This window comes from Opisthorchis viverrini (genome assembly GCF_000715545.1).
Source record: "Opisthorchis viverrini unplaced genomic scaffold opera_v5_237, whole genome shotgun sequence".
Taxonomy (NCBI): domain Eukaryota; kingdom Metazoa; phylum Platyhelminthes; class Trematoda; order Opisthorchiida; family Opisthorchiidae; genus Opisthorchis; species Opisthorchis viverrini.
The window spans coordinates 239,156-264,222 of record NW_008751895.1 but is presented as its reverse complement, the minus strand read 5'-3'; the positions used below and the strand labels follow the sequence as shown (position 1 = coordinate 264,222).

Here is a 25,067-nt window from a genome sequence, read left to right as displayed (position 1 = left end):
TCCTTCCCCCGCTATCCGGTGTCTGACACCCGAACTATCGTTCCTATACTCCATACACCACGAGCGTCAGCGATTTCTTTCAGCCGGAGGGACAGAATTGCAGCACGTTCGCCATACACAAATTTTGTTGCTTTAAACCATAATCCAGCAAATCAGTATAGTCGGTGAGTGTGCGGACGCTCGAATAGGGCGCGCGCATGACCGTAACAAGCAGTTACCGCAGTTAGTACGGACCGACTAAATGACTAGACTCGACGGGCATGTCAGTAGTTATCGTTTTCTATGGACTATCAATTGACGGTGATGTATGCAACTAATACGGAACACATCAGCACTTAAAAGTGATGTTTTGGACTTGCATGGGATAGGATTTAACAGTAATCGTCTCTTCGGTTTTTCTAAACAATATCGAAGTCCGACCGGCGGATGAATATGCCTAGTCAGAATGGTCAGGAGTGATCGAATGAGAAACAGAGTCCTTTACTCTCTGTTCTGCATGTAAAACAGTGAGGCATGTAGCTGACTGAAGATTGCCGCCAAAAAGGATGAGGACAGGCAGACACCAGAAGATTTCACGCAATAAAAATGAAAATAAGCGCCTCATCTCATGTTACAGTTCTTTGAATGTTGAACATTTAGGACGTCCGTGTCAGGAAGAGCATATGAAGCTTAATTTAAGGAAGGTGCTAAAAATTACCAGTTTTTTTTTAGGTAGGTCTGTCCACTGGAAACTGTGCCTCTTCTGTATTTCATGGGATTTTATAATGAGTGTACCAATTAATCAATATGTATATATTCATGTACAGTATGTGGTAAGGTGAAAAACGTAATGAAATTCGTTAACTAGTATCTCCAGCTATGGTCAATTTTTCCAAAGAAAACGGAAGATTTCGTGAAAGCGAGGTTGCATAATGCAGACGACGCAAATCCGACACCAATCACGACCAATCCCAGATATACGTTGAGCAATCGTAACACCGTCGTAGTGCTCAATGTCATTTGGGAAACGCGTTTTCGGAAGGACTACTGTCATAATGCTCACTATAAAAAGGCTTCATCTTTTAGTGTGGATAAGCACAGGCAACACTTACCAAAGTGTCAGCATCCATGAAAACCGCCTTTGTGTATTGAACTAATCGCCAGCAGTGCAGTTTGGTGAAGGTAACTCCCAAATCTGGTCGCGCCAACAGAGCCAGATTCGCCGCATCTCCACTGTCCAATACATCCACAACTTCAACGTGATCGAACACAGAATGACATAAATTTCTAGAGCACAGAAAGGAGAATGGGATGTTTCGGTTGGAACAAAGCGTGAAAGCACTTACACCATATACGGGGATACGGACTTGGTCACAAGACACACAATCTGTTTGGTGGTTTTCACTTCACGCAATGATTGGGCCCAGACGAGCGCTCCGCACATGTACTCATCTGTGGTGGCGAGCGTAACGAATGCCTCAGTCACTGAGAAAATTGAAACAAAGACAACAAAACAAACAAACAGGAAGATAAAGTATGTCTCACGTAATAAGTCAGACACAAACCACAACTCATCGGCATCCCACAAAATAACCGGTGGCTAGTAAACATAGAACTTCCACGAAGCAGTTCAATCATTAAGTTGGAAATCGGAATGAAAAGCAGTCTTCATTAAGGGATATACGTACAGGCTATCCGTTGGGCGACAGATCATCCATCTGTGATCATTCATCTACCCACCGCATAACAATAAGTTTTCCGAACTAGTGATTTTTTTCTTGAGATTACCTCATCCTTCTTCCTCTATGAAGGGAGACAAATCTTAGTGAATACCAGTGTCAGTAGTCAGTAGGGCCTATAGTAACGGATACCAGGCTGTTCATATTTATCGTTGACCATCCAACCTACAGGAATCTCAAATGGTTCGACAGTTTAAGTTTCAAGTTAGGTTGCCAGAGTTTCTCAACAGGTGATATGTAAAGATCGGATCGGTAATCAGCTTGCAATTTCGTGGTATTATGTTGTCCCTGCTCGTGATAGAGTAAGAGAAAAATGGTATGGTCCGGGTTTTTTGCGAACTTTGTCCTTCTTATTGTTTACTCATCGTTCTTTTTGATATGCCCGGTTTGCCTGCATTACTGGTGTCGACACTCTGCATTAATCGAGCACTGCCGTGTCAAGATGTATGCGATCGAAGAGGGGAAAATTACGGATTTCATGTGGTGAGGCTAAACCTTAGAATCGACCATTCCCTTATCCTGAAATCTTGTTCTACAACGATTCAATCACATTTATTCCTTCAAAGGTCAAAGTAGCAATCTATAGCAGTAATTGTTCGAAATAACTATCCAATTTTACGTGCTGAAATTCGGCCACAACGTCAGAAACCGTTATTCTTAACACTATGGACGGATTATAGCACCAACACCAGTGTGTCGACAGTTTAGCAATGGTCTCTATGAACGTCCGTATATGATATGAAAGAACTGGCAGCTTTGTTAGACTGCTGAATCCTAGATAATACCGAAAACGTGGAGTTTTAATGCTAGAGGAAAACTGGGTGTTCAATACTATGGAGAGATGCAGTCATTCGGACGGTCACATGAAACAAAGAGTTATGTGAAGTTAGTGCTGAATACAAACATCCTATGCAGTACTAACTTTGAAGCAACCAAAGTTGTCTGGCCATATTGCGTACCCCAAATGCAGGCCAATCTCCAGCGAAGATACACAAAATCACCATCAACCATAGATGGCGTAGAGCAATCACTGGTTGTTCCTCCTCCTGGAACACCTATGAGGATCCTGATCATTTGACTGTCCGATGATCTTTTTCTTTGCACCTTTTGAGAGTGTGAAAAATACGCACACCTTGTCCAGCCACTGAGAAGACATCGGACCACACTGTGAAGCAAACTTGCTAAAACCACATACTGAGGTCTTTCTGAACAACCACATTCTAATTTGGAAAGCTTAACCTCCATGGTACCCTGTTTGTGAAACGGGGCTACCAACTACATCTCAGCCCTGGATTCACAACAACAACACAAAACGGCTCGACGCTCGAACACACACACACACACGCACACCAGCTTGACGAACATTCTAATTTGGAAAGCTTAACCTCCATGGTACCCTGTTTGTGAAACGGGGCTACCAACTACATCTCAGCCCTGGATTCACAACAACAACACAAAACGGCTCGACGCTCGAACACACACACACACACGCACACAAAACAGCTTGACGAAGTGTCAGACGTCAGGTGGAAAAGAGCATTTGCGTGAATTGAGAAGCTGCATGAATCCCGAAAGCTGATGGGATGGAACAAGAAGCTCTGGGAAGGCACGAAAACCCCTCCAAATGAAACGGGTCCAAAGAGGCCTCTGGTGAACGAAACCAGCGATGATAACATCGCTCTTTCAATAATATGGTCTGATCGAAGTAAGTGCGCTCGTCCACGATCATCCTAGGATTGGTGAGCAGTGAGCGAAATTAGCTGAAGTGACCTATGAGAACGGGTTATTTTGATACTTCGGCTGATCAGAACGGGTCTGACATATCGAAATCTCGCTGTGAATTACGTATCGCTCGCTACCGAATACACTCCATTGCTTCAGGAAAACAAACAAGGGAGTAGCTGGATGACCATAGTAAGATACAGTGAATGCATGCCGTACATCAGTCTAGAGACAGTACCGCACACTAAGTCTTTCGACAAGGAGACTTAGTGCCCAACTCTGTGGAACCGCCCCACAATCTGTCACAAAGAGACTGAACGATGACGGTTCTTGCACCTCCATAACCCACTGAGCCGTACCAAGAAGACTACCAGTGACACACGCTGATCCTTTCATACCCAGTTGGTCAATGGGTATGCGTATGAGTAACGATCTCTCCTGGTCCTCCATGCTGGGGGTTTAGACATGTATGGTGACTTTCTTAAAAAGGTTAGCTTTTCTGACAATCCTACACCAACCACCGCTGCCTTGCGGTTAGGCTTCCAAGTCACAGCTCTTAGTTGAGGATCCCATTGGTCTTGCTGACTAGGTCTGGGCGCCGTGACATTATCCCACCAAATGTACAAACATGAATTGCACGCTTATAACTAGTTGTATGCTTCATCGGCCATCGCGTGGTGCTATCAGCCTGATCGTCATACTAATTGCAGGGGGGAAAGGGGGTGAGCGAAAACATGCAACCGCGGATGCCTCAATTTTTCTTTTTCAGGTATTCGCTCTTTTCTCCGTCCTCGCTCAGTTTCTAAGAGCAGCTTCGTAGATGTATTCTCAAGGGATGACAAGTCCGTTCACCGCCTATTGCTGCTACCCGCAGTATTTACAGCTGACTAACCTGCCACCGCCACAGACATTTCGAAATCATCCCTCAAACCCCGATGCCAGGTGGGCCAGTGGTTGGAGCACGAATTTACTGACTGGAAGGTCCGCGATTCGAACCCGACTTCTGTCTCTCAGCTTCCCCTATCTAGGCTTGGGCAACCCGGCAGTATCCCATGCCCGTGCTTCTTTCGGGTAGCATGGCAACTAGGCACCGAAAGGGTGTTACAGCTGAACAATTTAAACCCAAACACCCAGTCCATCTCGTATGAATTAACACTCGCACTCTGAAAATTCTGGATAACAGACCGCTCTTACATGCAATCTAGACTCGCTTTCCATTGGTGTGTGCTGTCTGTCTGAAACGAAGATCCAAGACCCTTATATAGTTCCCGAACTCACCACCCGATCGGTTTCCGATCGCTTCTGGTTGTGCATCTCCAATGATCCAGAAGCCGCTGCCTCTGGTTCTGTTGCTGCCCTTCCTGCAGGTGCGTAAGATAAGCACACCGCGAAAAGACGCCACGAAGAGACTGGACCTTACCGCGGTGTACCTGCTTATGTACCCACGCGACCCATTGAGCTATTATACTGAGAGGGTGTCCACGCAACACTCGGAGAGTCTTTCATAACAGGTTGTTTAATGACTACAGGTCTGACAAACACAGTCTCCTGGTCCTCCAGGTTGAAACATGTATGGCCACGTGTTTTGTAAAAATTGGAGTGTATTTGTATTTCCCGACGAACACTGCTGCCTTACAATGAGGCTTTTGAGCCAAAAACGTTGGTTGAGGACCCTAATCGTCCTCTTGTCCATGTCAATACACCATGGCAGTATCCCAGCCCACGTACAACCATAACATTTCCAGCCAACAATACTCACATGCATCATCGGCCGTCGAGTAGTGCCATCAATTGTGTCGCCTAACTCGCTGCATACAGGGCGGGTGAGCGAAGACAGGCTACTGCTGACACCTCACTTCTTTCTCTTTCACATATTTTTCCTTCCCCATCTCCCAACCTCATCAATAACTCTCTCCCTGTGGGCCCAAAATTGAGGACTGGTGACTCTGTTCGTCCAGCATCAGTTTTGCGAGCAACACCTGCGCGTCATCCTCAGGCATCTCAGAAACAATCTTCAAGTCTCGACGCCCAGTCTCTCTGGCTGCTTTTGATATCCGCACTCCCAAGCAAGCAGGACAACAAGCTGCTCTTGGTCTCACTCTAGACACGTATGGCGTTGATGTGTGCTGTATCGCAGAAACAAGAATTCAGGATGCAAGGACAGGGGTTGAGCCAACCGCCTCATCACTGCACTCGCTTCCGGCTGCGCACCTCTGGTGATCTACAGGCTGCTGCGGTAAGATGTGCAGGCGTTGGCGTCATCCTAAGTCATTAATAACTTCAAAAATACCCGAATTTGTCTGGAAAGACGGCGTCCTCCAACGGCGTGCCGGCCACGAACTCAAATTGATCGCATTTCCATCAGTTACTGATGACGTAGATCAATAACTGATTGCTGCTCGTTTTGGGATAAATTTATGGATTCCGATCACGCGCTCGTTCAGAGTCTCTCCTCCCTTCGTTTTTCGGGGCCGCGTAAGGTGCGGACAAATCGCTTAGAAACTGAGAGACCGCCAGACCCGGATGTTAAAAGAATCAGCCAAGATCGCCTTTTCGAGTCTCTTTCAACTACTCCACCACTAGATGTGAATCCATAGTGGGACAAAATCGCCACCTCTTTGCACAGTGCTGACAGTTTTGTCTGTAGTACGGAGCTCAAGTATTGGATATCAGACCAAAGATCGGCGTTGCCTGAATCTCAGAGAAATATCCCGGCCGGTCCCGAACATAACCTAAGCCGACGAATTATCAAAATTGAAGTGAAAAGGAGCGTGCGAGCAGACCATGAGGTTTGGTGGACAGGGAAGGCTGAAGAAAGCCGGGAATGCCCGAAGATTATTTCATTTGGTCCACGTGATCGATCCCCGACAACCATTTGTGAGCGAAACTATCAAGGATCAGAATGAGGCAACCACCTTGAATAGAGAACACCCCGGCCGTTGGGCCAGATATTTTGAACGACGGTTATCGTGGTCACCAGCTGCCATTCATCTTATGTACAACCCTGGACAGTGAATGTTGAACCCACTACGACCTCGAAAGTTTATCACTGCATATTTTTTTCTCAAGTACAACCAGGCTTCTGGTCCGGATGACCCCTACGCGCATTGTTCAAAGATGGGGATAAAGTCCTCAATCAGCACTTCTCTGATCTGCTTGCCTGTATTTTGGAAGAGGAGACTGTCCCATACAACCGGGGAAAATGGTGACGGTGCCCATTTTCAAGAACGGTGCTCGAAGTGAGTGGGACAATTACAGAGGAATTAGCTTGATCCCCGTGGTAACCAAATTCTCTGAGTCGCTTATTCTACATCGTCTTACAAAGGGGCATGAGAAGTCCCGAGAACAGTAAGCAGGATTCTGAGGGGAAAGAGGATGAGTGGACCACATCTTCACACTCCACCAAGTGTCCGTCATATAATCTTGGTGTTCCTTGACCTTAAGAGTGCGTTCGATTCTATCCACTGGTTAGTTCTTTTCAACACACTCTCGCAACAGGGTATAACACAGAATTCCGTGAATATCACGCGCTGTTTGCATTCACACACACGCGAACGCGTTAAAGTATATGAAAACTTTCCTACAAGCATTCGTGTGCGACAATTATGTCCACCCTATCTATTTTGGTTTAATTTCGTCATTGGTGAGGTAGCAAAGCGAACACTGGAAGTTCTCGAAAATACCGGTGCTCAAATCTCTTTGAGCGAGAACCTTGTAGACCCCAAAATATGCAGATGCGTCCTCGGTTTTTAACAGCAAGTAAAGGAAGCGTAACCTGGAAAGCTGACCGAATTCACCCAGTCCTTTGGCATATGCTTCGCGAGATGACTCAGTGGTTAGAGCGCGAATTTGCTGACCAGAGGGCCCGTACTTCGAACCCCACCTCTGCCTCTCGATTTCTTCCGTCTAGGTTTGGGCGACCTGGCAGTATTACAGCCCTCGTGCTTCCTTCGGATGGCATAGCAACTAGGTACCGAAAGGGCATTACAACTGAACCATTTCGATTTTTTTGCGTCTACACAGTGCAAAGTCATGCTGCGGAACGTGCCGTCTTTGGACATGCCTCTGAATATCCAAAGCATCACACTGGAAGTTGTGGAACGCTATACATTTATGAGAAGTTACCTCTGACGGTAGTGTGACAGACGAAGTGAGCGTACGAAGGCCATAATTGCTTTTACCAATCTGCACCACTTTTGGCGTCCAAAATACTTGTCGCGTCTCAAAGGATGAGCCTGTCAGACGGCGGTGAGAGTTGTGTTATTGTACGGCTGCGAGACTTCACAACTTTGGTGGGGGGTCTGAAACACCTTTAGGCTCTTGATGACCGATGTCTCGGAACTATGGTAATGGTCGGTCGGAACCAACGAATTCGGGATAGGGTGATCAGGAAACAGGTTTACGATAAAGCCGTGGATACTTCACTCAAAAATGCATCCAGTATTACAAGGTAAGCTAACCGGACCATATGTTAGGCATGCCGAATTACCACCTGCCGAGATGAGCGCTCTCTTCCATGCCTGAGTCAGAATGGTGCAAACCTAGAAGTGGACAGAATTCGACATGACAGAATGGAATGAAGGACATTAGGAGAAATTTTGGTGCTGTTGGAGTTGTTCGCCTTAAAGGACGGGTCCATATGCTTTGCTTTTCTGGCGACACGGAACTATGTGGCGGCTAACCGATGTCAGTGGCGACTATGGCGTGGAGTTCTTTGAGTCAAGAGTCCGCTCGATCCTGTTGACCGGCCAGAACTAACCTGATAGACGTCTGCTAACATGTTGCGCTCGTTGTATCTAGATGGTTAAGGGTGCACCAGTGTCTGCAGTACCCCAAAGATTCCGAAAAAAAATTGCCCCGTCATTCTTGCTTACTCCTACGATTCATACCATAGTGAAGCGGAAGCTAAATCCCCAAACGCTGAGGGTTCACATCGCTCCCAACGAAAACAATGCCGATATGAAATAAGTATACATCATCGCAATTTCTGGAAATAAGGGGGAAGCACAAGCGTCTCTAGAAAAAAATGACTACTTAAATCTACTGTTGGCACTGGTCAATCCCACCTGCACAATGTTCTTCACATTGAGTGGACAATCAAAGTGCTTCCTTCGGGTGGCATGGCAGTTAGGCATGAAAGGGTGCTCGCTCCCAACGAAAACAATGCCGATATGAAATAAGTATACATCATCGCAATTTCTGGAAATAAGGGGGAAGCACAAGCGTCTCTAGAAAAAAATGACTACTTAAATCTACTGTTGGCACTGGTCAATCCCACCTGCACAATGTTCTTCACATTGAGTGGACAATCAAAGTGCTTCCTTCGGGTGGCATGGCAGTTAGGCATCGAAAGGGTGCTATAACTGAACGATTTCAATTTCCAAGTTCCGAAAACCGAAGTTCTTCGAAGAACAAGCGGCCAGAGACTGTCGGAAGCAATCTAATGAAAGACTAGTTGTTTCGGTAAGTTCATTCGCCGATTGCCTCTAAACACCGTCCCATTTCAGGAGAACGCCTCTGTCCTGTAAATGTTTAGCTAGAAGCATGTTGAATACTCTATTTTACTCGCCTCTTCTACCCCACCCTCGTAGCCATTTATCTGTCCGGTCCGACTACAGTTTCTTAATAACCCTCAAGACTGTGCAACATTCAGATTTTCATCAATTTTCTTCTCTTCCCACTTCCTTCATTTGAAGCTCGTTATCACCACCACCATCATCAACATTTTGAAGTTGGTGCAAAATTCTATGTCTACGCATCTAGGACGCCTTATGCTGTGCGCTACTTGCGCCATTACTTTCCTTATGTTGATGTTTTTTATGTTTTACAGCATTTTTTAGCTGCAGATAAATTGATTTCAGTAATTTTAGGTTCAATACAATGGGTATATTTACTGTCTTTCTACGTGAACCACTGGAAAAGTCAGGGAATTCAAATTGAAGGCGAGTGCTGGTTAATCATTTCGAACAGGGAATAATAAAATGCCGTGTTGAAGACGACCCCCCTACATGTAACGATATGTCGAAAGTGGCACTCAAACTTGCAGGCAGCGTCCAGTTGCATATCACGAGTGCTAACACAGTGACCTTTCCAAGCCATGTTAAAAGGGCACAGTTGTCAGTTGAGACTTTGAGGTAAAAAACCGTGTTCATGAGAGCAGCGGTTCCAGGTGTTACAACTCCTCAGTGAATTCACTGAGGATAAGGAGAATAATGGAATGATACCCAAGCGTTAGAGACGGTGGCCCAATTAGCTCACTGATATCGAATATTTGTTTGACCGGTATAGCAGGAAGTGACAGCTACGCAGTGAAGGCGATATCTCTTATGCAAGGCTGCCAATGGCTGCTTGACAAAACCATGTCAGGTCACTAATCAGTGAACTGCCTCATCCCGCTGGTCAGTTTGCAACGCGACTTTGTTGACTGATAATAGCCTTTAGGCTTCATTGGTAACTCATGGACTAACCTAATCTGGCATGTTCCCAGCGGATGCTAGACTGGCTGAAGAGGGCTGTATCAGACGGTCTTCCTGCATGCAAAGTAGACGGCATAATCAACATACCCTGTGGAATACGAGTGGCTGATCATTCGGTAGGGATTGATATTCCCTATTGGCTATCCGGAGTACCTCAACACCATTGATCTCACGTGTCCACCTGACTCGCGCAATCCTCGGAAGCACCCACGGTCAAACGGAGTCCCAGAAGATCTTCCACGTGCAGCAGTCACGTCTCTGATCCGCAAAGCAGACATATTAAACCGCGGCTGTATGCACTCTACCCTTGATAGTCAAGCTCATGTTACTTTGACGCCACAAATGTCGGTTAGAAAACGCTGCCCTTGTCATCCCAATTCGGGGAACGATTTCGTCCTCCATCGACTGCCGGAGTAAACGTAGGCACGTACACGCTCACCGCAGGAGGCATATGGAGCCTTTGTGAGAAAAAATGATTTAGAATTGATACCCTTCATCCTCAGACACGGCCACAGTTTCTGACGGTCGATATGGTGAAAAACAGACATGAAGTCGACAAAAATGATCACTGTTGGTCTTCGGAAGGAGTAGCAGACTGCCGACACTTGCTGCATGGTGAACGTATAGGTCGATGCGACAGCTTGATTATCGAGAATAACACTCTCGATGGTGGGTCAATCCACATGGGATGATACCAGAAAATATATCAGAAACCAGAAGACTGATATTCTAAGTGGTTTTCACGCGGTCTTCGCATTCTTTTTTGAATATATGAATCACCATCAAGGAGCTCCGTCTGGCCGGCAGTCTTTCTTCATTCCAGATCAAAAAAGTCGTTCAGCTGTACTCCCTTTCGGTGCCTAGCTGCCATGCCACCCGAAGGAGGCACGAGCGCTGGGGGATACTGTCAGGTTGCAGACAGAAGTCGAGATGAGGAAGTGGGGTTCGAACCACGGACCTTCCGGCCAGTAAATTCGCGCCCTAACTACTGGGCCATCTCTCCTCCGAATCACCATTCTATATAATTTGAAGTAGAATCGTCAGGTTGATCACGATGGACGCACCAACTTTTTGAGAGTGCTGGTGTCGTTTGTCTGGTTTTAACCAGAACTGTTGACCGTGGTAAGACCCGGGGTTCTGTGGTGTCAGTGGTCTTGGGTAGGCAGTATCAAAGGCTGCGACCATGGCTTCTGGCGCCTTTTTACAATCGTCATCCACATCAACATTCCAATCTAGTTCTGAGGGCTTTTCGGCCAACTCAGTTCGACAATGTTTAGCTACAGACACGCTTTTCAGGCGAACTAGATGGTATTGTATCAACCAACAAGATGGCTCAGTAGTTAGAGCGTGAATTTACTGACCGGAAGGACCGTGGTTCGAACCCGACCTCTGCCTCTCGGCTTTTCCTGTCTAGGCTTGGGCAACCTGGCAGTATCTCATCCTTCGTGTTTCCCTCGAGTGGCATGGCAGCTATGAACCGAAAGAGTGCTATAACCGGAATTTTTTTAGCTCGCAGAGAAAACGAATATATTCACGTGCCCGTAAAGTGTCGTGATTTGAATCCAATGATATTCTCCAAAATAAACGACCCGAGCTCTCCACCGCCACAGGAGTTCATGGCTGGTTTGTGGTTAGTGACCCCAAAACCACAAGGCGTGATCGCTGTGCTGAAAGTTGTACTGGTTAAAAAATGTTTAGTACGTATTTAGAAGTCATTTCTTCATTATCTTTGCAGTGAGCGGCAACCCAGAATCGGCCGCCAACATTGATACCCTCAGAAATGAATCGTTCAACCTGGATACTTATACGAGTTACCAAAATACCTATATCTGTACTTCTCGCTAACTGTGGCGATTCACGACAAAACTTTTTCTTAGCCTCATAGCTGCTGTTTGTTTGGGTGCATACTGACAAAAATCACTGTTTACCGCATCGAGATGCACTCCCCATGATTGAAACAGACAAACGAGCAGCTCAAAGACGACCATTTACTGAAATCCAATCCAGTAAAGTGCATTCCGTCCTAGGGCCAAACACAATTCTCATGCCATAGATAACAAGAGCCACTGCATCGAGATAACTAGACAATAGAAGAGTAAAGTGCGAGAAACCTGGGTTCCCCACCGAGTGGTTTCGGGTGTATGCCCGAAATGGGGTCTTGTACGCGTGCTTCTAGGACACAGTGTACATCGATCAAGAGTGAACAGGATCTGAGCAACAACTACCTGTTGCCCGATTTGGCGCAGACAGGCGTTGTAAACGTCAGTGCAGAATGGGCCCATTGAATCTGGCAAGAACTTATTTGATTTGTCTCACTTATTACCAATAATATTACACCCGTTCATATGTAACACCCTTTTGGTGTTTGGCTGGTTGCCCAAGTTTAGACAGGAATAACAGACGCCCGGAGTTAAGTTTTAACCAAGAATTTCCCGATCACCAAGTTCGCACCTTAACCAACGAGCTATATTGAGTTCTCCAAAGCAGAATCATAGATACGAAACAATGGTTGAGTGACCGACGGCCAAATGAATCAGTAGGACTAGGGTGAGGAAAGTGTGGGGAGTCACTAAATGTATAGATGTAAGGTTGAATGATACTTCCCGGTTGTCCATGCCGAAGAAGAGAGTTTCAGAGAGGTCATCGTCATCATTATCAGCTGTAAGAACCGCGCATTTGTTGTACAGTGGCTGTAGCTGCCACACTTTCCTTCCCCGACAGTTTGGGAGGTGGAGTAGGTACCTGGGCATTGGCGGCGGGAGCTGACCAACTGGTGCGTAAATACAGGACTGTCAGTGGACCGTTAGGTAGGGGGATCGGGAAGGGGCTATGCATTGAGGGCAATAGCTTGGATGCACGAGCGCTCTTCAGGACGCCACTGGGCCATGTATGACAATGTTTCTACCCATCTGCCCATCTTAGGGTCCCCATCCAGGACGGCAGTGATCAGAGCAGCTGAGTTTGCTCAAAATGACCTTTAAAGTTCGCTGTCAAGTCATTATCTGGTCTCCCCTGCCTCGTTTTCACTTATCACGTTGTTGTGTAAAAAGAACCTTCCGAGGAAGCCGGTCAACTGACATACGCAGAACATGGCCAAGCCAGCGCAACCTATGCAGCTTGATTAGTTCATCTATCGTGGGTGAGTTGTTTCTTCAAAATACCGGTGTCCCCACCAGACTCGGGCGATGCACCGAAGAAATAGATGATGAGATACTGAAAATCTACTGACGTCCTCGGCGCGCAGCGGCCACGTCTCTGGCCCGTATAGAAATATGGATCGCACCGCAGAATTGTAAGCCCGACCATTGATGGATAGACTTATGTCACGCCTACACCACGAGTAACGCGAGTCCACAAAAGCTGCTCCGGCCTTCCCAATTCGAATGGGAATATAATCTTTCGTGAGACCACCGGGACCTCAAATGAGCCTTGGATTCAAAAGTCTAAATCACAGGACAGCATTTGTCAGGGTATTCTTGAGGGACCCTTCCGAGAGCCAATGATTCAACAGGGGTTGGTCTGGCCCGATGACATAGGGTGTAGGCATAGCTGTCTGACGGCTACGCGCAACAGGTGCCTTTTGAGCAGCACCAGCTCTAAAATCATTCTTACCATACTGAATAGTGTGCCGGCGGTCACTGTCAACCGTTAGGCAGTCGGAGTCTGAAGCATCTAGGACCGACCTTTTCTAACCCGTCCTTTCTCGGGGGAAGGCAGCACCACTGGCCCCACCTGAAGGTCACCTGAAGGAAACACCTTACTGTCTTCAATGCTCCTATCACAGATGGGTGCAGAGGACGCACTTTACATCCAGGCTGCCTCGTGATAGGATTTCACGCAATATTTGGACTCTGTTCTTCGTCCCCTTTTCTCTTGGCTGGCTCCTTCGTGGAATGGTCGAACCTTAAGGAAATATGTTCCTGTGCAACCGAACACTCGGTTTGTAACTGTCTCGCTGGGGATTTACCCTCTACCTGAGGTGTTTTTGAGGGAACGGTCGTCCAAGAAGACGTCTCGGTTATGCTTCTCGCAGAGGCCAAGTCTCACAATCACACAGAAAAACAGCCCGTATTGTAGCCTGATACGCAAGTCCAGAGGAATTACGGAATATACCGCTTTGCCGCCATATGTGTCTCAAATTAGCAAGCGTGGCGCGAACCTTGACCTCGTTGGAACGTATAAAACTTTCAAGATAAACGAAACATGCCACAATCCAATAACTTTTAGTGAACTGCAATTGGCCTGATCAGTCAGTGCATGTCCAGGAGCATGGCCCCACACTTTGCGCGTGCAAAGGTAGGCCAAAGGAAGGGGAAACTTTGGTCAGTTCATCCAGTGACACTTGTGCTCTCTTTTCCAATTCGAAGACGAAGGTGACGCCATCTTCACATATCAGGCTGGCAAGATTTTGGCCAGTAGCTAGCTAGTAGTCGGGGCCTAGAAGACTTCCAAGCATTCGTTTCGTTACCCCACAGACCAAGAAAGTGAACACAAAGAAAGAACACAACCTTGTCCAACAACACATTTTAACAGAAGCTTTTAGGGATTCCCTTCCCCCCTCTGTGTATTTTCACACGTTTAAGAGTACAAAGAAACTGTCCTAACAAATCTTCGGTTTATTCCCAACTGAGCTGGCCTACTAAGGACAATGCACCACCCAACAGAGTAAGATGCGCCCTGACAATTTAGGAATACCAAACTTGTGGGTCGGTTAGACGTATGGTGTTCTAGCACCTGAAGGCGTATGAAGCGCACCCTTACAGTGCCGAAATTCCACATACTACTGTTGAGTCAGTGGTTCATCGGCCACCACAAAACGAAGACAGATGACGCCAAGAGTATCCTTACGACCGGAGTCAACCTTCTCCGCCTGTGATTACCGAGTTCGCTACGGGTTTCCTTACCTTGGACATTCTTTTTTCCTCAAATGGAGGAAAATAGACCAAACAGTCGCCAAGGACTTCTCCCCGTTCTAGAATAACGCGGAAGGCAGGTCATCCGAACCAGGAGCACAGTGAACCTTGAAACATGCCGTAATAAACCTCTCTAGGGGATTTTCGAGTGTACCCTCCAAGGTTCCGGTACAATTCAAGAATCCAACTGTGACAGCAAGCGGCGACGGGAGTTGGTGTTCAAAACGCTCGACCAAGTGCTCAAAATGTCCTTCTCTACTAAAGAAGACCGCGCCAGTTTGATCCTCGATGCACTCGTTTACAAGCGGTTTTCGAGGAACAATCGCATCGACCAAGTGAAATTATCTTCGGTTATTCCGGCACTGTGTGCCCGAGACGGGCGGGAAAACTTCTTCGGGATTCAAGCAGCGACACTGTCCTGTCTGATATGCATTGCTCGAGCACATATGGCAGTATCATGCCGCAGGCGGAACTCACGTCACCGTATGGTCAGAATTCACATCAATGTTCCAAAAGGAGCGGCTGTTAATCCTCGTCATCAGTAACTGACGGCAATGTGATAATTACGGGTTTCTGGCTGGCTTACCGTTAGGAGGGGCACCATGGAGGTTATTCAGAAGTTTCCTACTTCGTAAAAAATGGCGATCAGTGCATAGCTGAGAAAGCCGTTCGTCGTTGTCCGTATGTCCTATCCAATCCAAACAGAAGTCCCAACGCCAAGCCTTCCCCAAAACAGTAATACCTCAGCCTTTGGCCTTTGGAGTTTTTTGTCTTTGGTGTTGTCAGGTCTGCAGTTGGTTGGGGCCTAAGTAGATAAAGCAGACATTGATCAACCGGCTTTCATGGGTGTTGCCATACGAACAACACAGAGGCGACGGTCAACGGGTGTTGGATACTTCCACCCAGTGGATTGAGCAATGCTGATCTCTGCATAGCTTGCTGCGGCTGCTTCTGGATCGCCGGAGGTGCCCAGCGGGAAAGCAAGAGGAGTGTGAAGAGAAGTTAGCTCAACTACTGTGTTTGCATCTCAAAGTCCCATACACAGCAAATACCAATGCCAAGCGAGTTCAGTGCGTGAGCGAAAACAGTTTCAGAATGCAAACGTTAAAATTAGTCAAGTGAGTCGGGTGTCAAGGACTGAAGGTTGACTTCGAAACATCTGAGAATATCGGTGCTGGCTGGCCCGCAGATGTTGCAGCCAAGGCCGCCGCAAGACGAAAGGAATCATCAGCCTCAACGGATGAGCCTACAAGGTAAGTATTCTTATTGGAGCAGATCGAGGGGGTGATAGGTCGTGTGAACGAGAAAGGAGGAGTCAGCAGCAGACTGTTATAGTTTACCCGTCCTGCTGTGTGCAGTTGGTAAGGTGACCCAGAAGATGACACCACTCGACGGCCAGTGTGGCGTGACAGTAATTGTACCTGCATGAATAATGGCTATAAGGAGGCTGGGATATCGTTAGGGGGCCTAGACAGGAGGACTATTAGGCTCCACAACCGATGGCTTTGGCTCAAAGTATGACTGAAAGACAGCAGGGTTTGGTGGGGAATTTTAGTGCAAACCACTGTTTTGAAGTACAGAACGCCACATGTCTTTCAATCCTTAGCCTGAAGAACCAGGAGACTGTGTTGGTCGGGCCTCTAACCATTGGACAACTTGGCTTGGAAGGCTGTGTTGCACGAAAAACCCCAGTGTATCTAAGGAGCTCGAGGTAGCTCGGTGGTTAAGGCACGAACTTAGTGACCGGAAAATCTAGGGTTCGAGCAAGACCTCAGCAGCTCGATTGCTCCTGTCTAGGCTGGGGCGACCTGACAGTACCTCGGCCCTTGTGCTTCCTTCGGGTGGCATGAGAGCTAAGCACCGACGCGATGTCACAGTCAAGCAATTATTTATTACTTATTTATTAGTACAGCCCAGGTGCGCACTCACCGAAGATGAAGCCAACCTTCCTCCATAGAGTTGTTTTAGCCCTTTAGCACCCAGTGATTCCTGCGGATTTTGTTACTAACATAGCCATCTGCAAATAAATCGGCCCTGAAGCTACCCCACAGTCATCTGCGTTTTTTAAGCGTGGCATCAACACCATTAATCTGTTAGTTAGAAGGTGCTTCATTGGGTCGAGACCTCCGTCAGGTATAACCTTCCAATCCGACCCGGCTGCTGTCTATTTACTTTCCTCTAGGACCTCAGGCCAGATAGTCCTAGGTGGTTTTCAGTGGTTATAAAACTGAGCAGGTTTTTACAACTAAACTGGAGGTGGTTATCCTTGCCCGTAGGTTCACAGTAGAAAAGGTCACGCACCTCGCCTTCCACATTCGAAACTATTGAGTAAAGAACAGTCGATATTTCTCCGGGGTGAATTCTTGTCAGTTCCTCAGAATACTAAGAGACGTTACATAATTATGCTGGTTCCTAAATGGGTTCCCGTAAATCAATGACAGTTCGAGTGCCACTCAATCGCCTAAGAATCCTAGAGCCAAATGCGTCGGCTGATATACTCTTCTGTACTGTCGTTGTCCTCCAGTGAAGTTATGAGTACCCAAGAGTAGTTCAACGATACAAAGTAAGACCAGCAACTAGGTTCTTTCAAACTCTATCATTCACACATATTCCATATCTTTCCATATTCAAGCCGGAACTAAGGAAGCTCTGTGTGAAAGAAGCGAAGCTGTATTTTTACATCTTATTTTAAACACTCACGGGATCCCGTGAAGCAAACTGGCTTACGTCGCAGTTTCGGAGACCTCGGCATCCATCGAAAACACTCAAGGTTCAGACCAGTTCCATTTGCCTTTTCTTTCGATCCTCATTTTGGACTCAGTCCTCAGGTAAGTAGCGTGATATATTCTGAATTCAATGGAGCTTTCGAGGTATGCGCCCGATGTCATCCGGTGATTTGCATGCCACCTTTAGACAACAAGGGTCTTCCTCCCGCATATCGTCCCTTTCCTCCGCCAGAAAGTAGTCAGAACAGGCACGTCCTCCTCTACCCAATCAAACAAATTGGCTATGGCCAACCAAAAGAAATCGCTCTTTCACTGCGCTGGTTTTTTTGTTCAAACGCATTCTCAAGGGTATCCGTTGTCCGACCTGAGATTACACAAAGCCTTTTATTCTGGAGGCATTGAGGATTTGATCTCTTGAGACGGGTGTCATATTTCAATCCAGGGTCTCTCATCCATTTCTGGCGAAACATCAACATAGGACCCAATGTTGGGCTATTATTTTAGAGCCCTTTAGAGCATCTCAGAGAGGCAGTTTACTCTTGAATAGAGCTGAATACAGCCAGTAAGTTCAGGTATCTTTGACACACTATGCGCAGGTTTTTCGGCTACCAGTACCGATAGACCCCTGAAACTAGTTTGGGATCAAAAACGTCTTTTGTTCTCCTTTTCCTATCATTTGGCCAGAAAACCCGTTTGAACTAGACATATCACCCTGATTCTCACTAGCTGCGGGTGCTAGCGGAGGGACATCGGTTGGCTGGCGCACTAAGGCAAACTTCTGCGGACACCCAGGAAAGTGAGGTTAACATTCGGTGCCATGAATTGAGCCACCTGAAGATGGAGCGCCCTTGATATATCTGGTGCGACTTAATCGACAGCAGAAAACACACCGAAACGCTTCGAGAGCTAGCGAACTCTTCGCCCAACACTATAAATGTGACTGCAAACTCATTCCAGGGTGTAGAACCAGCAAACATTCGGCTGAAGCAGCGGTCGACCCACGAGAACAAGATGTTTAGCATTCTCCGTAACTAGCACCAAGCAAACATCCCTCTCGTCATAATCGCCTTCCTAATTGATGAATATCACTATTACCACAACCTTTCGATTTTTCATTTTTATGACCTATGGGGACCTCACTGAATAGAACTGTCACCAGGTAATTTTATTCAGTTGGTTTATATGTCCTGGAATTGCTTTAATGTGGTTGTTTTGGTTACACGCTGCATTTGCCTAAGATGTAACGGTTTTATTGTGCAATCTCCCGTGTGCATGCGCTGAACGTTGTCGACAATCCAGTGCTACCTGAAGCGCCATCCAGCGACCATGCATAACAGTTGCAAATGAGGTATCTATCGAGCAGGTCCAATTTGTATGACACCAATTTGTCTGATTGGTTAACCATGAGATTGTTTACGAGGTTGTCGTAATAGAATCAGCCCTCCTCAGCCCCTTCTGAGGAGTAAACGATACAATTTCGCGACTAACACCTTGTCGCGAACAGCAAGATCTCAAGCAGAAAAGAAAACATGCTTCACCGATACTCATGAGCGACGAGCCACTAAACATATGTAATCATTTTGAAACAATTAATTCGGTATGAACACAGAACCAAAATACTTTGAAATCCTTCTCGCGTTTTGTTTAGAAACAATACTCACTGTTTCGATGTATAACCAAACGACACAGACCGTCAGAGCGAGTTTAGAAAATCAAGTGAACACCGCGCGTTACATTCATCCTTGATATGAAGGACGCCAGTTGATTTCTAGGTCAACACAATCGATAGGTCCGTAAACTGGCCGGAAGTCGCAGTCCTCTAGACTAGGCTGGATTGAGGAGTCCGGTCAGGGATTAAAATTGCGATCCTGAGAGCAAAGGCAAATGGGTGATTAGTTGAGAGATCCAAGTTTTAGCTCTTGGGCATCAAATTTTCAGAGTGTACTTCACTGATCAAAATGACACAAGTTAATTACGGATTCGCGAATTGATACACAAGATCAAGACTTCCGCCCGAGTTTGTTTATTTCGTTCAGCCTCGTTCGCTCACTTGAAAGCTTAAGCGACGAAAGATTGTAGCACTGCTCTTTATGTTCTCAGTGCGGAGTAGTAAACCTGCCAGCTCGCGGACCACTGAAAACGTTCAAACGTGCTTTGAACTGGGTACTAGAGGCAGCGTAAACAGTCATCGGCGGAAGGGAACTCAGCGAAATAAACACCCGAAATGGGAAAAATTGCTACCTGGCTTCGAAAATTCTCTTACATTGTCCCAGCCGAATGTCACTTTGATCGGCAGTGAAACGCCTGTTGACCAAAACTCGTTCAAACAGGGCATAGATAAATATTGGGTATCATCAGAGGTGCCAATGCTCCAGGACTAAGGTGTCCATTGTGGCGGGGTGCGCCGTACAGTACACGGGTGCTAGACCTGCAACGACTTTCCTGACAGCCAGATGGATGCGCTCAATGAGGGTTAGGTGTGCTTTGAATCCTGAGTAGATGACGTTGTACTGATTCATTCACAGAGCAGCAAATGCCCCTTGGACCGATTTTAAACGTAGCAGAAGGAAAAGTTTTGAAGAAAGCCAGATACTCGTTTTATTTGTGGCATCCATCGTCGTGGTTTCTTCTAGGCCATTCTCATCAAGCACGACAAAGGCGCTCGCTGAGTCCACTCCGAATGATATATGGATACATTTTTCGTCATTCAGAAGAAGGCGAGAGCCCATCAACCACTGCTTCGCAGCGTCTACATCCACTTGAAGAGCAATGGCATTTGGACTCACAAACTTCAATTGGTCCGTAAAAAGTTGCATGGAATTCAAAAAAGTGCTGGAAGGTTGTTGACTTACCTCAGAGACGGTAATGGAATTTTGTCGAAGGCCGACGCCGAAAAGAGTAAGTCGAGCCTGCTTGTATTCCAGCACGGAATTTCCCCTTTATCCCCAAAAGACCCAGGATAAGAGAGTTCTGGAGACCCAATCGAACGCTTTTGAGAAAAGTGCTTTCGAAGAATACGAAGTCCTATATGAGCCCCTCGCCCTTAAACTTTCCATAGATTGAAAGGTGCTCGTTACACGAGAACGGTTTTGAAGGGACCCGTGTCGTACCGGGGATATCAAGTGGTTGTTTGTAAGGTGGTTTAAGATTAGCCGCCTTAAAATGCGTTCCATCTGCTCGCACGGACACTAGTTTTGCTAATGGGTCTGTAGTTGCCAGGCGATAGTCCGTCATTCGTTTTGTAGAGTGTTGGGACATTCGACTCCTTCCAAGCAGAAGAAAAGTATCTTTCGTTCATGACTGACGAAATGCCATGGAGAAATATTTTGCTAATGTGAGCGACATTACCTTCATGTTCCTTGGGTAGATGTTGCCTGGCATCAGCACCGTGGAGGAATTTGTCTCGTACAAATGCTGACGAATGTCGTCCCCCATGTAATCCTATATATCTGGAGGCCGTTCGTAGTTACGTCTTGAAAGAACTGGCTGTGACGAGGTTGCTAAGGCGCAATCTGCATAGAGTTTTCGGCAGATTTCAAATAGAAGTATTCTGTCGCTTGCACGTTTTCCAGTTCTGTCTGTCAGGTAAGGTATAGCTTGGTGCCTTGTTTTCGTATGTTCCATTGGTGGGTTTTTGCTTACGACGGTTCCTTATTTCACGAAATACCAGCTTGTCTCCCGTCTTACCTGTAGTAATCTTTTTGAAAAGTAGCTGGGGAATGTTTTCTGGAAGACCAGAATCCTTCTGGGTAGTCTTTGACCTACCTGACTGCACGCTGTTTTTTAGAAGCGAACTTAGCGCCAGCCGAATGAATCTTCGGAAAAATTGTCATGCATACCTCTTTCACTGAAGCTGGTCCCGGTTTAAATCGCTAATATAAGCTCTTCATTTCTGAGAAGTCTATATGGCAGAAGTTTGGGATCCATGTTTGAGGTTCTGAATTTTTGACTCAGTGGTGGTTGAGATCAGTGGCTAGGACACATTGGTCACTGTGTCCCAGTGGATCTGTAATTATCCCTTGATCACTGAAGTACCTTTCGTTGGTGATAAACAAATCCAGCATGGACGGTAGTTGGCCTGCGCGGTATCCAGTGCGTGAGACAACATGCTGAATCCAAGCGTCCTGTTCAGGGACTTTGGTCATCGCCCATGCCAAACTTCCAATGGACCCAGTGCGTTGGGGTTCTATCCAGAAGGACTTGGGAGCCTCAAAGTCATCTAGAAGCAGAAGATATCTGATGTGACGGCCGGAAGAGAGTTGCTCAAGTGTGTGTATGAAGAACTAGTTGACTCCAGGGCAACGGCAGATCAAGCCGAGGAGAAAAATCGATACCCCACAGCGGCATTTAAACACATTACGTCACAAAAAGTGTAAGAGTATTGTGGTGGTAAACATTCTGGATGGTAAGACCGCACCTAAGTAAAAAGCGAATATACTTGCCCTCCCGCGTTTCGGGTCAGCTCGGGCAATGGAATAAACTTCTATCGAGATCTCTACATCGCAGACAACTGTTGCGAGCCGGGTCTTTGTAAGCACGATTATGGACGGCTGTTCAATGCAAGCTAACTGGTTGACAGCGCTAAATTTTTTGAAGAGAATAAGAGTATTTGCGGACAAACACTTCAACTCTATGTCCGCTGCGCCCGAGGGTGGGGAGCTGAGAGATCTGCTACTAGATAGTTTAGCAGATTGGTTGTTGATCAGATGGCTGTGGATCTGTTCGCCGAGCTTAGCATACGAGGAGACATCATCAGTACGCAGTTGGGTGGGTACTTCTTCCTTGCCTGCGTGTGTTTATATAGCAGTCAAAGGCTATCTGTTATCTTCTGACGTGATTGGCTACCTGAAGTGTAACGAGTTTAGTGAATCTATTGGTCCGTTTGTGATCCTTGTTGCGTTGTGGTCTGTGTTCCTTTGTGGTGATTGGTTATCCCAACGGCTTCTAATTTTAGTACCTTGCTCTCGCTGGCCTTGATGCGCATTGCGTTGTGGTCTGCTGTTCTCGAGTTTGGTTGGTTGCTTGTACCGCCCTATTTCCCCCACCGTGGTGGTTAGTTTCCCTGCGTCCGCCGATTGATTTGATGTTTTGATTGGGCGTCTCTGCCAATCCAACTGATGTGTCCGTTCGAATGACGCTTTCTTGTTTCTTGTTTGAGTTCCTCGTATGGTCGCTTTTGCAGCTCTTATTTCTGTGGTTCTGACGTTCTCTTGCTCTAAGTGGCTGGTAAATGGGATCAATTTCGATGTGTTTGTTGATGGCTTCTTCGGTGGAGTACCACGTCTCCAAAAATTCGCGTTTTCGTTTTGTTCTTGATTAAGCCACTATGCGAACGCCGTTTAGCAGATTTAATAGCTGAGCGCTGGTTTGGTGTACACGTCTCGAAGTGGGCTCGTGCGACGCATTTGTCTTTATGCCTTAAAAAATTACCGTTCGATTACGGGGGGTTCGTGTGGACTTTTTGCCTTCGTTGGTCATAGATTTTCCCTCGTAGCTTTAAATATTTCTATGGCTGCTGCATGTAGCGTTCGTGGACTACTAGATTTGTTGGTGTTCAAGAATTTGCGATGAACATGCATGCATTTAGCTTCTCGGGCTTTTTGGAGTGGTGGTGAGGAGTGAGGCATTGTCAGGTTCCCTGTATGTCGTATGATACCACCAATGGGTATCCCTGTTGAGTTTACTCCCAAGAGGCTCGTTTATGTTAAGGACTTCACCTTGAATCTAGCCAACAGATTTCGACTGAGCGAAGTTTACGTGACTTTTTCGATCGTGGTTGCTTTCCTTTTGTGTCTGTCTAGACTCACAGGTCGTCCGCGTTCAACGTGGCCAACGGGGTATGCATAGGAATTTTTCCTACGCTGCTGTTGGGTTTGCAGCTTTTCTTTTAGTGGCGTGAGTGATGCCTCTGTGCACAGTAGGTCAGGCTGATAGTTTCACATAAGTTGGACGTTGCATCCACCCGTGGCTTGTTACACTTTTGCTGATGGTCGGCTGGTCTCAAGTGGCCTAGTAGAAACTGCAACAGGAAACTGCAGCCGGTTGTGTCCGTGTGTTTTTATAAGCCATTATGTCCATAAGTACTATGAGGCCGGACATAGATTCAAGGATGGCTGATCTGGTGACAAGTGTAGGCTTGTTCCGTGCCTCACATCTAGGACTGATGTGGTCCAGTTTCGCGCCTCCAGAGGATGATACTCAGACATACGCTCGATCAATTGAATGCCGACATCCCACTCACAGGTCCTCTGTACAGCAGTTGTGGAGGAAAGGGTGACTAGGAACACAAATGTTCATTTGCCTCTCTTCCTGCGTAACCTTTCTGCATGAAGGGATACTTATTTAGTTTTTGAGATGAACCTAGAAGGGCGCAATTGTTGCAGTTTTGTTGGGATGCTTGCTTGAGAAAAAGACTTTTAGATGATCAGCTGGATTTTTCTCATGCGTTTGTTTACTAGAAGCGCCACGATGGTCTTGGCTACTGCATCAGACGGTTGAATAACCTTTCTTGCAGCCAACTGTCTGGGAATGGACGGTGCTAAGCACTAGTTTAGTAGGGAGGTTTTGTTGTTGACTTTCGTCCAGGCCGTTTTGTTCGTTATGTTCATATCTTCCAGAGCTTTGGAAAGAAGCATCAGTTTTATAAGCATCCCGATCAAAAAGCAACATACGCGCTGGTGTTATCCAATCAGAAGTCAGAAAGTGATTTCGTTTGCGACATACGTCTTTTTTGTTGTGGAATGCGTCGCACATCTAAGGTTAAGGCGGCTGACACAGACGAACGGGTGGGGGTGTTAGACGGTTGATTTACCTGGTCGTTCTGCGAACAAGTACGTTTGAATTGCCACCAGGCCTGACAGGCGTGACAATGCATTTCACGTCTAACATTCTACGGACATCCCTTTCATACACCGATAGCTGTGTAAGAGAGCAGCATGGTCTGGTTTATGATTGAAAGTGGGTGCATCGCAGAAATGGTGTGCCGTCTCGTACAGTTTTTCACGCACAACCCATGGGGGATAAAGAATCCAATCAAATAACACGTATTAATTCAACAAATAGATGAAACATCGAAAGTATTCTTTCGCATATTTGCACAGGCAAAAGACAAGTCTGGAACGTATACTCAGAGGTCTCGAGGGTTTTATGCACATACCGTACAGATGTGGCACTTCAAGCATTTGCGACAATCATTCTCATACAATATCAGTGCGAGTGCTCTGCTTCCCCCAATAAGAGCTTTTACCATGGTATCACTCGGGGTGATAAGTTACTGAAAGCCATGGACAATAAAATACACCGAGCCGGCAGCGAATAGTGGAACTCTAGGGAGTTCTCAATAACACTCCTCAAAAACGAGCTCTCAACTGATCGAGAACCCTTACGGGTATGTGGTGTTTTGCAAATCAATGTTACATTTTCCCCATTTTCTACTCTCTTCATATAAACTTGAATTGCAATTTGTAAACACTGTACACGTATCATGACATTTTGTTTTATTGTACCAATAAT

The 25,067-nt window shown here is 46.5% G+C and overlaps 1 protein-coding gene across 1 annotated transcript in view; it reads right to left on the bottom strand.

Annotated features, from left to right (window-relative positions):
- T265_08805 (hypothetical protein) overlaps positions 1 to 19,284 on the bottom strand; it is a gene marked incomplete at both ends in the record, with an annotated part of 35,885 nt that extends 16,601 nt beyond the window's left edge. The window contains 3 exons of the mRNA XM_009174712.1: positions 1,092 to 1,266; positions 1,326 to 1,464; positions 19,217 to 19,284. Of these exons, the coding sequence (XP_009172976.1) occupies positions 1,092 to 1,266; positions 1,326 to 1,464; position 19,217 (315 nt within the window). The remainder of the gene's footprint in view (positions 1 to 1,091; positions 1,267 to 1,325; positions 1,465 to 19,216) is intronic.
- Positions 19,285 to 25,067: the final 5,783 nt, after the last annotated feature.